General features: G+C 38.4%; 2 protein-coding genes across 2 annotated transcripts in view; one reads left to right on the top strand and one right to left on the bottom strand.

Annotated features, from left to right (window-relative positions):
* Positions 1 to 15,915, bottom strand: part of cdh23 (cadherin-related 23) — a gene marked incomplete at its 5' end in the record, with an annotated part of 329,690 nt that overhangs the window by 32,653 nt on the left and 281,122 nt on the right. Inside the window, one exon of the mRNA XM_079843313.1 lies at positions 15,398 to 15,625. Coding sequence (XP_079699439.1) covers positions 15,398 to 15,625 — 228 coding nt within the window. The remainder of the gene's footprint in view (positions 1 to 15,397; positions 15,626 to 15,915) is intronic.
* On the top strand, positions 11 to 14,786 carry vsir (V-set immunoregulatory receptor). Its single transcript, XM_079843314.1, has 7 exons — positions 11 to 260; positions 6,006 to 6,380; positions 6,466 to 6,525; positions 7,372 to 7,482; positions 7,677 to 7,704; positions 8,760 to 8,932; positions 13,234 to 14,786. Exons 1-7 carry the CDS (start codon positions 206 to 208, stop codon positions 13,266 to 13,268), a joined length of 837 nt encoding a protein of 278 aa, XP_079699440.1. The 5' UTR covers positions 11 to 205; the 3' UTR covers positions 13,269 to 14,786.

Genomic DNA, 15,915 nt, shown 5'->3' with positions numbered 1-15,915 from the left:
GAGGAGTGATATGGAGGGAGGAGGGAGACAGAGAGAAGGACAGATTCTTGTTTTTTGTGGTTCACTTCTGATATGATTCTGAGAAATAACTTACTGTAAGAGCAGTTCACAACATACGGGAATAAAAGGAAGACTGTACCAGTTTTCTGTCATCACGACTGGAACAATTGCACCGGACTCTGGACTTAAATTTAAGACAGGACTGATGGATGTATTTCGGGCTCTCTTGCTTTGCGTTCATTTTCTAACTGCAGTTAAAGGTAAGTCTACTCTATTTCTGTTGCTGTGTTATAATTAATAGCTCTTCTGTTTGCAATTTTGTAGGGGTTTAACATCGTGGTCCAAGTTTTAAAACGCGTCTCGAGACATCCGCGTTGCGTTTCAAGCGCGTGCTCGGATTCTGACATTTGTTTACTTGTAAAACGTCCTCAAAGCTGAACGGGCGTGTGTCAACTCGTTTCAAAACGGAAAAACAACTGTTCTTTCTCTCAATTTTTGGCCCGAATTCAACGTTCAACTACAAACAAGCCTGTCATCTGTCATTTCGACTGTGTATCACATACTTCCCTATGTAGGCTACTCTGATTTACAACACGCTACTTCTTCACTGACATTTAGTTCGGTTGCTCCTTTTAATTTTCTTCTGTGGTTTAAAGCCGTGTTATGTTGGTTAAGTACGTATAAATAGGTGGAATCATACCGAAAATAAACCCAATGTTTTGGTGCATCAAGTCGCCGAGTTTACGCTCTCTCTCTCTCGTGCGCGCCGTCGACAATAAGAAGCGAATTTATTGCTAATGCTGTTGTTTCATAAATATTACTTCCATCTTACAAATGTAGCGGATTGGCTAAAACGTAGGCTGTAGTTAGTGGGCGTTAAGAGATCTAGCGAATCCTACAATTGGCTTGTAAGTACACTCATATAGCCTACGTAATATTAGCTAGTTTGGTCAATAATATGATTCATAATAAATGTAGTTATGCATTGTTGTCTTGACCCGAATATGTTACAGAACAAATGAAATGAAAAACACGAATAGACTAATAGAAAAAAATATACTTTCACATTATGTGTGGCCAGAACTCATGCCATTTTATAATGATTTTATTTTTAAACATCAGCTTTAATTGGATCATTCCTTCCTCATTCACACAAGCTTCCCTCTCAGCCTAGACATATTTTGAGTTATTTTGGTTTTCTCTTATATATGATGTGTAAACAATAAATTGAACCACATCACACTTTATGAAAATGAATTATTTTTATATTTGTGTACTGATTATCCAGCTTTAGTTTGCAGATTAATTCAATAATCCATAGTGGTCGACAATGGCTGGTTCATCATTTAGCTATATTGATTTTTGCCAATTTTAGAGCGGTTGGTCTAAAGGTAGACAGTGGGAGGTGTACATGTGGGTCTTCAGGAAGTGGCAGGGTTTGTGAGGCTTGTTCCCAGGGGGAAGCTGTTATTAAGTATCAGTCTGGTCAGATTTCCATACCAGGGGGTATCGATTCATTGGCTAGCCATCCCTACACCCTTATGTGGAGGTGTGATCTTTCTCAAAAAACCCCTGATAGTTTCATCTTAACCAGGCCAAAGAAATCAGCATATATAGAGAGAAAGACTGAAATGATCCCAAATGGAATGAGACAGGGAGACTATCTGCGGATACTGCACTGGGATTACATTCCTGACCCCCTGGGTTTTAAGTCCCTAGGAGAGGCTACATCCACAGCGTCTTCTCAGTAAGAATACGAAGGGGACAAAATGATCAACTGAGAACTAAGAGAAAAATAACGCAAGAGTGGAAGGATGATGCAATGATGAGCATTAGTGGTGCTTGCTAAGGGAAATATCACTACTGCTTATTGATCTTGACTCTTAGCAATGGTGCCATTTTCCAACCTGCCCCATGATTTTAAACAGATCTTTACTTTAATAATAATTCCACAAAATATATTGATTTTGCTTCGGAAAATAGTCCAATACTCCACAGCTAAAACAATCTGTTAATGCATGAAACCGAGGAGTTTCTGTAATGGTAGGCAGATGCTGATCTGCAGGAGGTTTCAGGTGAAATGGGACAGTACCTCACAGTCATGCTCTCTGCAGATGGGAGGGGGGTTCTTAGGCCCCCATGGCTTTCATTAACACCTTGTAATGAGGCTCTTACATAAACAGTGATAGTGAGAAATGAGACCAACACATGTAGGTGGGGGCAGCAATGGGGACTCTGCCTTTATTAAAGGAACAGTTCACAAAAATGCACTCTACCATGAAAGACAAAATGAGATGTGAATGTTTTCCATTTAATACATACATGCTGTCAAGCGACCAAAATCAGCATAACGTATCATAAAAGAAGTCCACAATATTCCAGGATTTCTGAAGTCATATGAGAGTTTTGTGTGAGGAACAGTCCAAAATGTACTGATTATCTCCCTCACCACCAAAGCTCTCAAATTTAATTTGCATTTGTGTTCAATTACAAAAGTGTCCTGAGAACGATGTTAAACTTGGTTTGATGCATCTCATTTATTATGTGACTGATAGTTTTAAGAGAAGTAATGATCAGTGGATGAAGCTAGGGGTGTAATAATATATTGTGTCACAATATATCGCAATACAAAATGGATAGTGACAATCTGTATTGTGTACAGTTCACCCAAAATGAAAATTACTGTGTGGAAAGAATTCAAGTTTACAGAGTTTTAGTGTCAGTACAAATTTAAACTACTATATTTAAAGCTGTCCGTAACTTTTTGCGCTCTAGCTGTTAATAAACAGAACCGCATGCGTCTTGCGGAAGAACATTGCAGCCGGAGCTACTTCTCTCTGTTTATGTCTATGGCGAGTCACGCAGTGGCTGTGCTCCTCCGCCGCGATTCCTACCAGTCTGGCCTGAAATAGTCCCAATATAAACACTTATTATAAGTGTACCATAATGATTCAGGGTAAGACAAAAACAGTTTGGAAAATGGATTCATGTTGTACATTCTCATGATATAATTTTTGTAAATCTTGAACACAAAAAAGTTACGGACAGCAGCTTTAATGTTGAATATAATGTATAATAATGCAATGGGGGAATATTTGTGGGTTCTGAAAATGGCAAATGTCTTATGTTACCAGTAAAAAGTGGCCTACATTATTTAAAAAAATATTCAGTCAAGTATATAAGTGCAAGTAAAATTGTCTAAAATAATTCTTTCAGCTTCAGAATCATGAATATTTTTATTCTAGCGCTCACCATTTGGTTACCAGCACCAAGTCCAAGACTATTCATTTCTACCCCCAATGTAATACCAAATTTAGCATTTTAATCAACAGTACGTTTTTTGTTAACCTTTCATCATATGTCATATTGTTACACCCCTACTTAAAGCTATTATATAAAATGTTGACTAGGCTATATTTTAACTGCGTTTTTCTAACTTTTTGGTGTCCTTTGGGATTTTGGCAGTATACATCTCTCTTTAAAGAGATTTCAATCTTCGAGTAACAATCATAAAGACATTCTTTCTCAAAAAGAAACAGATTGTGGATGGTGGTGCATGTCAGCGGCTTGTAAATGTGATCATTCTTCAGATATCAGTAACAAGGAGCAGGATAGACGCTGATGTCCATGTAAATTTAGTGGCACAGATGCTTTTGTGTTGACGTCACAGATAAGCACAGATAAACACATTTGCAGACAGATGTCCTCAGGCAGGGGACATTTCATTATTATTTCTCGCTCTCTCTCGCTCGCAGATGAGTCCTGGGCTCTAGTTATGATCAGTGACATCTTCCAATCTTTCAACAAATCGTGCTGATGTTGTTTTGAACCCTTCTTGAAAGGGTTTTAAAGCAAAAGTTTGGATTGGCTCTGCCTCTCTAATGTGCCTTTGATCCAATCATGGCCCGGTACTTAGAGACGGCACGTTTATGTCCAGAGTGCAGAGTAGTATTACATCCAGTCACAACAAAGACATGTTGAACCGCGGGCAGCTGCCAGAGCGGATTCCCAGCACAGGATCTCAGGGGGTGGGAAATGGAGCCCTGAACCGGATAATTACGAGCGCTGATTGGGAATATGAGGACGGATGAGGTTTATAGGGAATAATAGGGCAGGAGGGGTTTGAACTGTTGTGAGAGGCAGGAACGGACACACCGCCCTGAGCTGCACTTTATCACACAGACGCCGTTTCCTATTGCTCTTCCTGACACACATGCACACAGATTTAGGCCATGTGCATTTAAGTCACTCATCTTAATGTGCAGTCTGTAGAAATGGTTCTTTAAATTAAGGTCAACTGCACATGTATTGATGGTAGAGGGCAGCACAGACTGACGGGTAGCCATGCATTCAAGCAATCAATATCTGGGTCAGTCATTCATAAATATAGGAAATAATATTTACCCATTCATGAGAAATCTGGGTTTTTCCCATTTGATTTGCCCTGTAGATAAACATTCAGTTCTGGTTCATAGGGTTTGTATGTGTAATTAGGGTGTAGGTCTGTTTGGTCTATTACAGGATAGGAAACAATGTACTCAGTGTGCCACCATTATTTTCTACCACACACACACAATAAAACTTGAGCACAGAACATCATAGTCATGGATAGAAGAAACAATAGCAGCCGAAGACTGAAGTCTAAAATGGCACCTGTTGTTTGTTCACTAATGTGGTGGAAATGCTTTTCCTTCACAGAGCACATCTGGGTTTCACAAAGCTTGTTTTTTTTTTTATAAAATAGTAGTAGTTTTAGTATACAACTGGACACATAAGCAACATTTAAATGAATTAATGTGACTGGAGGAACACAATTTACACATTTTGAAAGGCACAGTTTTTAAGTCATTTGCTGAATTACAATAATTGATAAAATAATGGATTATACATTTTATATAAAATAAAATTAAGCATTTCACAACAAATGTTTGGTTGATTTGAAATTATACCTAAAATAAATACTATATATCATATAATATAATAATATCTAACAAATGACGTCCAGTGACACTCATACATGTTTAAATGTGTGGCTTAAAATTTGACATTGATTAAACATTTTTAATATAAAGACGAACGCTAAAGCCTAGCCACCAAGACACCACTGTAATAAACAAACTCTGACAGAGAAGCACATGTGGTCAGCTGACTCTTAAGTGCTGAGCTTTACAACTTACAAGTACCAAACGCACACATGGAAATAAGTAGCCTGGGTGCCAGCCGAACTTAGCCCCGCCCACAACATTTGAGGTCGGGAAATTTGGTCTGGACCAAGCGGCAACCTCACCCAGTTTCTCTTAAAGCCAATACCTAAGTGAATTAAACTGCAATTCATCGACTGACCGCTAGGGACAGGCTCCAGAAGAGAGCAGAATCTCATTGAGCCCCAACTTTTCAGAAGAAAAAAAACATGTTTACAGCCTGGTACAAATTGTGGTTTTGGTCTATACAGCTAATTTTGCCCTTCATGACAACTGTGAGGGGGGTGCATTTTTTTATAACTCATTTGTTTACATTATATAAAGCCTTAAAGTTCTACATAATTAAGGGCGTGGCCACTTTGAGTGACAGGTGGATTGGCGTTAGTCATCACGTCCCCCCCTCTTTGCCCATGTTCTGTTATCCGGGAGTGATGCCCGGTGACGTGCTGCCAAGATGGCAACGGCCGACTTTGAGGCTTCAGAAACTCTCTTCAGAAACCTATGGGTGGCGGCACGGACACTACGTCCATATTTTTTTACAGTCTATAGTCTGGACTTGGATCGTTGTGGAGCAACTATGCTCGAACCAGAGCTGTTTGAACAAATCAAATTGTCAGGGCGGGCTTTATACGATGAAGGACAGATGATCAACAGTAACGTAATCTTCCACGTCACCGCTTAGATTTGTCTATAACTATCTATCCATCTATCTAGAAAAAGGTATTTTTAAGATCCAAAACATTGTACAACTTTGATATCAAATGTAAATCTTTTATTAAAATGTTTCTCTTTCTGTCTCTCCAGCGAGCGGTGAGCGTCACTCTCTAAGTGTTTCTGTGCCCCATCGGATCTACGAGTGTCCTGAAGGGGCCAACGTCACCATGACATGCATTCAGTCCGGATCCAAGGCTTACGCGGAGGACAGGTTGTTTAAGACCTGGCTCTTCACGTCTCACTCACAGGAGCACTGCCACAAGGGCATACACCCGCGCGGGTCCAAAGACACCAACCGCTCTCTGGGAGTGGAATACAACAAAGGTGACAAGTCTTTCACCATCTCCTTGCAAACCATCAAGCACAAGGACCAGGGCAAATACTGCTGCGTGCTTTTGGATTTTCATGGCAAACACAAGGTCGAGCAGGACGCCCATGAGTTCATCTATCTGACTGTGGTGGCAAGTAAGTGAGCCAGGAGAGAGGTCAGGTGTGATAATCATGTATCCCTTTCAATCTTGTGTGATCTTAATGTCACGTGTTTCCACAGCATCACATCTTCCCAACAGCAGTCTGAAGTGTTCCGCGTGGTCTCACAGTTCTTCAGATGGTACGTTCAACAACACAAAAATAACACAGAGGTCCTAAAAAGTATTAGGACACTTAATGTCACACTTAAAAATGTCAAACCAAATGGCATCTGCAAACAAATGATGCTACGTATTTCCTCAGAACTAGCTTCCATTTTAACTCAATGAAAATCCCCCTCAAGATCACAAGTATAGTTTTTAATATAAGACACATGTATAATGAGCCTATTTTAACATCTGTGTAAAAAAAAATTACATTGACTTTGACCCAAACTCTATTCATGTAACTATTAAAACTAGACTGTGATTGGTTTATGAATATAATGCAAGTTGTTGCGCTGTAACATGGTGTACAAAATGGGGTGGCTGTTTAGTGAAGTCACCCTTAAAGGTATTGTTCTCACCCTCAAGTTGTTCTAAACCTGCATGAGGTTCTTTCTTCTGCTGAACACAGAACTAAACAGTTGATGGGCCCCATTGACTTCCATAGTATCGGGAAAAAAATACTATGGAAGTCACAACTGTTTGGTTACAAACATTCTTAAAACTATCTTCTTTTATGTTATGCAGAAGAGAGAAATTAATACAAGTTTGGAACAACCTGATGGTGAGTAAATGATGTTTGGGTGAACTATCCCATTAAATCTATTGTTTCATTCTCTAAACCCCAACTTTTCTGCAAAATGTTCTGGCTAAAAGATGTGCTTGTGCTCCATTTTTATATAATATATGCAAACTGGCATCCAATGCAATGACATTCGTTCATTGTTAAGTGTGGCCTTAAGTGTCCAAATGCTTTTAGGGCTGATTCACTACACATTTCTTTTCTCTTTTCCATCAATAACGTCTCTGTCTTTCTTTTTCAGACTCAGTGGCTGAAGGTCTGGCTATCGCAGCCTGTGTGGCTTTCATTCTGTGCCTCCCGCTCATTCTGATGCTAGTTTACAGACAGAGACAAACAGTAGAGCGACACAGACGTGAGTACATACACGCACGCACGCACACGTAGACTTAGTCATGGTTTGCTCACACACTTACTCTGACCTATATTGTGTGTGTGAGAGAGCGCTGCACAGTCTGCTGATGGCAGTACAGTAGCTGTACTAATTGTTTTAAAGAGACTGCATTTCCTTTCTCACAATGAACCATTTCCTGTTCCTGTTTTTCCCAGGTTCACATGAGCTGGTGCGTATGGACAGGTAAGTTTCCACAGTGACCAAAATACTCTAGACTCAGCAGTATTCATATGAATCTCACAAAACCATGTCCAAATTTGCAGATACATTTTCCTTCTGAATTCCTATTACAGAAATACTTCCAGATTATTTATTTATTTTTGCGATTTGTATTCTCAATGGTGATTCTCATTACGGTATGCTTTTAAAATAAAGTAAAACATTTCTATAAATAAGCATAGTTTAGCATACTTTACAAAGTAAATGTGATTTTTTTTTTTATGTACTATTATGATTGATTATTTTACATTAAATAATTTTATAATGAGAATTTGGAGGAAATGTGCCTGTCATAAAAATAATTTCACAATGCAAAAAAAAAAAGGAAAAAAATGTAAAAAAAAAAAAAAATGTTCTTGACAGGTTTCATGACATTTACTTGTAAACACACACACACACATTATAAAAAAAAAAGTGTTTAAATAATATGTGTGTGTATTGTGTATAATTATTATGTATATAAATACACACTCGTTCATATATAATATATATAAATAAATATTTGCATGTATATACTGTATATATATATATATATATATATTTAGCCTATACAATGTATATTTCACTATATATAAATATAACTATTCTTTTTAAACATATACAAGCATGTGTGTGTATTTATATATACATAATAATTATTAACAGTACACACATATATTATGTAAACACAAACTTTTATTATGTATATAAATACACACTCGTTCATATATAATATATATATATATATATATAAGAAATATTTGCATGTATATACTGTATATATATATATTTAGCCTATATAATGTATATTTCACTGTATATAAATAAAACTTTTCTTTTTAAACATATACAAGCATGTGTGTGTATTTATATATACACATAAAAATTACACACAGTACACACACATATATTATGTAAATACAAACTTTTATTTTGGATGTGATTAATCACAATTAATCGATTTGACAGCACTAACATTTTTATATATTTAATAAATACATACATACAAATATTTTCATTAAACCTCTGTTTCTCTCTAGTGAAGCACAGGCGCATGAGAACCCAGTGTTTTTGTGCGATTCTCCACTACCTAAAACCCGCACTGTATCCCAAATCATGAGGCAGTCATCTGAAACAGGACGCCACCTCCTATCGGAGCCAGGGACTCCACTCTCCCCAAACATCCAAGGGGAAATGTTCTTCCCAGCACAGGGTACGACACACATGAAACAGTAATCCAACTCCAAATAGATTGCTAAAGCTTGTCACTGTCACGCAGGTGACAAGAAACATCTGGAGAACCACTGCACACACGGATACACACTTGACGATGGTACTTAACATACCCAATCTTAAACAAATGCGCACACACCACAAAATCAGAAATGTTTTTTCTTGAATTTTCTCTACTTCTTAGTAGGCAAAAGCTGTAGCCGCACGGTTTCAACGAAAAATGAACACATGCATGCCAATCTGCACACAGCCTGAGTCTAGTGTGTGTGGGTGAACGTTATGAAGTCCAGCTCACTAGTCTCCACACACAGACACACGCCTCCTCTCCAGTAACCTTTAACTCAGCGGAATTTACAGAATGTCAATTTCCCCTTTTCTCCCTCATTTCACAACACTCATTTCTGCTTCTCTGATGGCAAGCCAGATTCTGAGAAACCGAGAACGTGTGTATGCATGCGTGCAACTTTCATGCGTGTTTCTTTATTATACATGACCTACTGGCACATACAGACAGTTCTGTATTCCCACACAAAAACGTTAAACAAGTTTGCAACCAATTTTACTTCCTTAATGTGACTCAAAGTGAAAACAGGATATTTAACGATAAAGGATAGATTGTAGAGATGTACCGATTGCACTTTTCTTGGCCGATACAGATTTTTTGTTAATGAGATTGGCCGATACAGATTTTTGCCGATTCTGATTTTCTTTCTAAGAACTATAATTGACAGCATATACAAACTAAAATCTACCTTTTCTTCAAAGCAAAAGTTTATTTTATTATTAAATAAATTATTAAACATTACAACAGGATATTCTCTCACTTAAACAACTGTTCTGTGCCTGGAAAGAAGTAGAAATAACAAATAACTGAAAATCAGTTGCTTTATGAAACAAAACAATAAAAATTTACCTTTTTCTCTTTTTTACTTGTCTTCAAAAGTCCAAAGATCCTATGAATGAACAAACCTGAAGTGTACAATACTCCTCCAAATAATAGTTCAGTAATTGGGTAATAAATGTTGCCAGCTAGGGATGTCACTGTACCAAAATTACAGTAGTCGGTACCAATACCATACAAATTGTACGGTACTCTGTACCAATTAGGGCAACACAGCTAAAAAAATGTATTTAACCATTAACATTTTTTTTATTAAGTTTATTATTTATGATGATAAGTAAAAAATAAATCAACCATCTAGGCATAATTATTATTATTAGTAGAGACGTATTATTATTACATAGAGATGTAGCTAAATCTACTGTAGGCTACAACAGTAGCCCAATATATTCTGTCAATTCAATTTTTTTTAAACCAAACTTTTATTTTGACGGGTTGCCGTGAAGAGCTTTGAGTTTTTGTGTTCATGATATGACAGTTTTCTCAAATGAAACGGTAAATTCTCATGAAGTGACGGTTTATGCGTTCGGCTGGTCATCCAGCGCCATGAAGTCCATAATTTCTTTGTAATTGCTTTGGTCTTTTCGCTGCTTATACCAAGGAAAGATAGGAGAGGCTGCAGACCTGTGGCTGGCTCTGAGCTCTGGCCAGCTTTAGCCGTTTTATTTTACTACCTTCTTCAAACTGGGCATGTTCCGCGGGGTGATGGAGTTTTAAGTGTCTAATTAGGTTTGTTGTGCGCTTTCCTGGTGGTTCCCCCGCGGTTTATTTTAACCTTACAAGTTGGTGGCATAATTAGTGTCTTCTTCGCTTCTGTGGCTGTGAGCGCAAGCGTGGCTGTGACGTCAACGTCAACGTCGCGGCCACGCTCATGCTCACAACCGCATGTAGACGGATCGGCTCAAAATCAGAGACACGTGAGACTGATCGGCCGATTACCGATCAGGGCCGATCATGCAGAAAATCGGCCAATTCCGATCCCTGGCCAATCAATCGGTGCATCTCAAATAGATTGGATCAGAAAAAGTGGGCGTGTCAAAAATGCCTGCTGGAAAGTAAAGTTGTATCCGAGGAAGTTATTGTATTTTGATAAAAGATTACGAAAGCATTCGATTTTTTTTGCAGTAATTTTTCAAAAACACACAATATTTAACATAATATGCATGATAAGACCAAAAATTTATGTTAAAGGGGTCATATGATGCTTTTTAATGCTTTCCCTTTCCTTCGGTGAGTAAAGTATCTGTTTAAGCATGTAAATGATCTGCAAAGTAACAAAGCTCATAGTCTCCCACAACTCTAACTGAGAACGCTGCTCCAGATCAAAATCCAGATATTACTTCCTCAAAAACGTCTACATCACAATGTGAAATATTAGCATAATGCCGCCCTAAAGGCACACGCAAAGAAAGAAGACGAGGCGTCAGTGAATTGTAATTTTGTCGTCATGTAGCGGAGACGTTGTGTGTTTCGACACGAAAGCAAAAGCGCTTTGTTTGGCCTTCCGAAAAAGGATGAAATTAGGAATCAGAGATTATTTATTAAACCGTTCAAAAGAGTTTGCTTGTGCACAGTGAATTTTACAGAGGACAGTATCCTGAACCTGGGAGAGTACAACGCCGGTTACGTTCTGCTGAAATCGTGCTTGCAAAGTTGGTTCCTATTGATCATCCGCATTTTCAGAATCTGACTCGGGCTCGAACTGATACGGTAAAACCGAAAAGTGTGTTTGCAATTGCTTAAAGCCTTAGAAGCTGAAGCTCACAATTATGGTAATGGCCGCAACATTTCCAACACACGCTTGAGGCGTTTGGCCAATCAAAACGCACTGGGTCTGCTGGCCAATTAGAGCTTTTCAGAAAGAGGGGCTTTGTAGAAATCAGCGCGTTTCATACAGACTGGGAATAGAGGAGCTGCAATAATGTACAGTATGTAAAAATGTGTTTTTGAACATTAAAAACGTTAACATATTCTATTACACCCAATATACGGAAAAAATGATAAGGGTCCGGAATGATGTTATCAAGTATATACTTTAAATTTGAAATGTCTATGGAGGAGCTCTGACCTCATATTTGAAAGCTTGAAATGTCTACTTTCTGGAGATATGCATTTGTTTTACACAGACTAGTAACTTATTTACACTAAATGTACACTGGATTTGGCCTTCCCAAACTGAAAAGCTTCTCATACCCACATACAGCGATCTAAATACAAAATTGTGGTGTCATTTTACAGGAAACCCTCTGAAGTTACACGAAACACTGCTAAAAGTGATAAACATTTAAATATATGTTGTCTGAGCTGTAATAAGCTCAGACAAAAAATGTTGTGGTCTAGCACCCTGCAAAGAGTTTTGGCTGTTTCCAGCATATGTCAGCAAACACTGGAAAAAATTATTTTGTGACACTGGGATATTGCATTTATACCACTGTAAATGAGGACACTTTGTATATTGGAGAGATTTGGGTAGGCGGAAATTACATTAAAAAAGGTAATATTCCTCCCTTCAGATCAATTTGAATAAATCTTGCATACATGATACAGAAAAAAATATTTTTTCCAGTATTTGTTGCCATCTAGTGGAAACAGCCAAAACTGTCTGCAGGGTGCTAGAGCTCACTGTGCCTGAGTTATACACTTCCAAAAATTAATTTATAACCAAACAAATCAAAAAGCGCCTCTTTTTTGGGGGGTTTATTACAGCTCAGACAACATGTACTTAAATGTTTATCACTTTTAGCAGTGTTTTATGTAACTTCAAAGGGTCTCCTGTAAAATTACACCAAAATTGTGTATTTAGACCACTGTATGTGGGTATGGGAAGCTTTTTGATTTTAGTAGGCCAAATCCAGGTGGAAATCCCCCAAAATGGTCCCAGAGCTAAGGAGGTTCAAGCAGGTAAATAGTGTGTATTCGACAGAAATAGGGTCTAATTAACACAAAATGCATGCAACTTTCCTGCAGCTCAAACACTAGCTTGACCATGGGGTCAATTCCCAGGGAATAAAAGAACATAATAAAATGTATTCTTTGAATGCAATGTAAGTTGCTTTGGGAAAAAAAAGTGTATGCCAAATGCATAAATGTAAAATAGCTACGCAACGACATAAAACTACTATGTAAACATGCATAATACATTATGCAAAGCACCCACCACCACCCATCCAGACTACTCATTAACAAACACTAAGCTACAAAAACATTAAAATTGGCACATTTACATTTGGACTGCCTGGAGACATCACTCGTTTCATATGTAACAGGGCATTTCATATCATAACAGAGGGCATTTATATAGAAGTCTTAAAGGTAGACCTGTTGATTCTACACATAAATTATGGCGGTGCAAAACATCTAACATGCCTTTTCTTTTCCAGATCCCATCCCTGAGTCTCCCAACTTACTGGAGTAAGAGAAACACCTAGTGCTTCTTCCTTCTCTTCCACATCATCATCATCATCATGCCTCGTTTCTTCCTGTCTTCTGCAAGGATGATAAGGAGAGATTCACCCCAAAGAAAAATGACAACTGAACTCATCTCTCCGCTATTATTATGGGACTCCTTATCTGGTGACGTCTGTGTCTGTCTGCTGACTGTCCTTGAACGGGTTAGGGCACAAGTTAGGGCACTAGGGAGAGCATGATCACAGGGAATTTTTATGAAGAGGATCCAAAGATGTCCTTGTGTGCCATTTGAGCTGAATAATTGATTTCAGCTAAGCTGTTTGCACACATTTTTGTTCGTTCCGTGCTTCGTGTGTCAGTCACACCGAGGCTTCATTTGCACTTAAATGACTCTTTTCCACTCTCTCTTCTCTAATCTGTCTATTCCTATTCCCGTCTCACTTTCCCATTGAATCATTCTGTTCATTCGCTCTCTTCTAGAGGTCAGGGATGTATTATTACCTCATCCACTCCTGTTTTACCCACCTCAGTACTTTCTTAATACCTACTTGCTCAATACTCAGTGCCAAAGTACTCAATTATCACTTTACCACTAAAATAGCGCCGGTACTGGTCCTAGATTTGGTGCTCGGACTGGCCTGATTTTCTAATGACTCGAGAGCTGAATGATGATGCACATGACTTTGTTTCAAAGTTTTAAAACTGGTTTTACTTTTAAAAATACATTTCTTTATATAACAGACCCAGATTGGGACCAGAACCGGCATTGTGTCGGTGGAAAAGGGATGTTCTCAGTACACTCACCGTTAGACCTGCTGAGAAACAATGGGTTTTTTTAAACCCTTTTGCGGTGAGTGTGGTGCTTTTGTGATATATGTAGCTTGTATGATGCATTCTGTCAGAATGAGTGCAGGTTTTTAGTGGTAAATGTTGCATCTGTGATAAACACAATGCCACTCTCCTACGTTTCCTACGTCACCTGTGGCTTTAAGAGTCTGAGGGCTCAAAAAAGAAGATTTTCTATCTTTTGTATTGAATTTGTATCTGATATGTGTGTGTGAGTGAGTGTATATTCGTTTTTCTTTTAAATTAACAAAAAAAAAGCAAAGAGCTGGAAGCTTAAAAGTTAAAATCCACTGCCAAAGAGTGCCAAACCTTTGCTTTGTGTGTGAATGAAAGATTTGTTGGTGAATGATTGCAAATCCACATTGTACATATGCTGATAATTATGCCACTTTACCAGTTTGTATATTTGAAGTTGCACATGTGCTTGTACAAAGGTAGCGCCATATATGTAGCTACAGAGACGATGCTGTGACACAACTGCTGATTCCATTTGCTTATATTTCTTTTTATAAAAATACAAATAAATAAAATGTTCTGGTGAGAGCTGAGAGTCCTTGTGCCATGTTTGTGCAATAAATAATCTCTTCTTCAATCACACGGAACTGCCTGAGACAGCAGACGGTCTACTGATAGGTGATGAGGCATTTGAACCATTATGGGAAGCTTACCCAGCCTCTACAAAAAAAAAAAAAAACTTTAACTAAGATGAAACTGTTCAAATGAATGTATCATCTCTCTGTTTAATTGGAATCATCTGAAAGACAACATATCCCTAAAATGTAGTTTCAACCTGTCACTTTTTGAGCATTCAGCTCTAGAAAGTGGATCCAGACACCAGAGGATTAAAAGTCACACTTGATGAAACCCAGACCGCTGCGAGGTTCACAACAGGAATCAACGAGCTCTTAAGAGTGCAACTTCCTGTTTCAGAAATAAGGCAGGTTGTGGTTTCCTGTTTTTGCTGGTTGGTTTTTCAGACTGGCTTTTAAAAAAGCAAACGTAGTATCTTATGTTTAGTGTCAAAAAAGAAAAGACAAAGGAAAAAACGGTCAAAATCTGTTTACAAGAAGCTGCAGGAACTTTTTATGTACTAATGTAGGGGGCGGGGCTTGATCCATTGGGATCTGACTGGATCATAAAATGTAGGTTATCGTATTATTATTCCCCACCCATGTGGCCTTGTGTAATGTCAGGGAAAAAGACGTGTAAATTAGAGATGGAGATTAATTTGATGAAAGATTACAAAGAAAAACAGGCAGCTGACGCACACACACACACACACACACTTACTGATAGAGGAGGCGTGCCGTCATCTTCCACAGTCACAGTGAGCGTGTACTGCTGCTGTTTTTCTCTGTCAGGAGGTGACGGTCGGGTCACTATCTCCCCCGTCATACGGTCTATTCTGAAGGTCAGGTCCTGGTTCCCACCGGTGATGTAGTACGACAGCATGGCGTTGGGTCCGATGTCACGATCCGTCGCTACGACACGCAGGACCGATGTACCACCCCCCACATTCTAAAACAACACACACATTTACCCAGTATCATTTTGTTATATGTTGGTGAAAAGTCATACTAACATTTACATTATTACTATAACCATCTTAAAGGAACACGCCGACTTTTTGGGACTTTAGCTTATTCACCATATCCCCCCAGAGTTAGATTAGTCCATACACACCATTCTCATCTCTGTGTGTGCCATAACTCTGTCTGATGCACACACCGCTAGCCTAGCTTAGCACAAAGCAAGAGCAATGATATTACACAGTGCCTGAAAATAGGCTAATTTCCATCAGCATAACC

The sequence above is a fragment of the Gobio gobio genome, assembly GCF_949357685.1.
Source record: "Gobio gobio genome assembly, chromosome: 18".
Lineage (NCBI taxonomy): Eukaryota > Metazoa > Chordata > Actinopteri > Cypriniformes > Gobionidae > Gobio > Gobio gobio.
The sequence above is the reverse complement of the archived record's forward strand: the minus strand, read 5'-3'. Positions and strand labels throughout refer to the sequence as shown.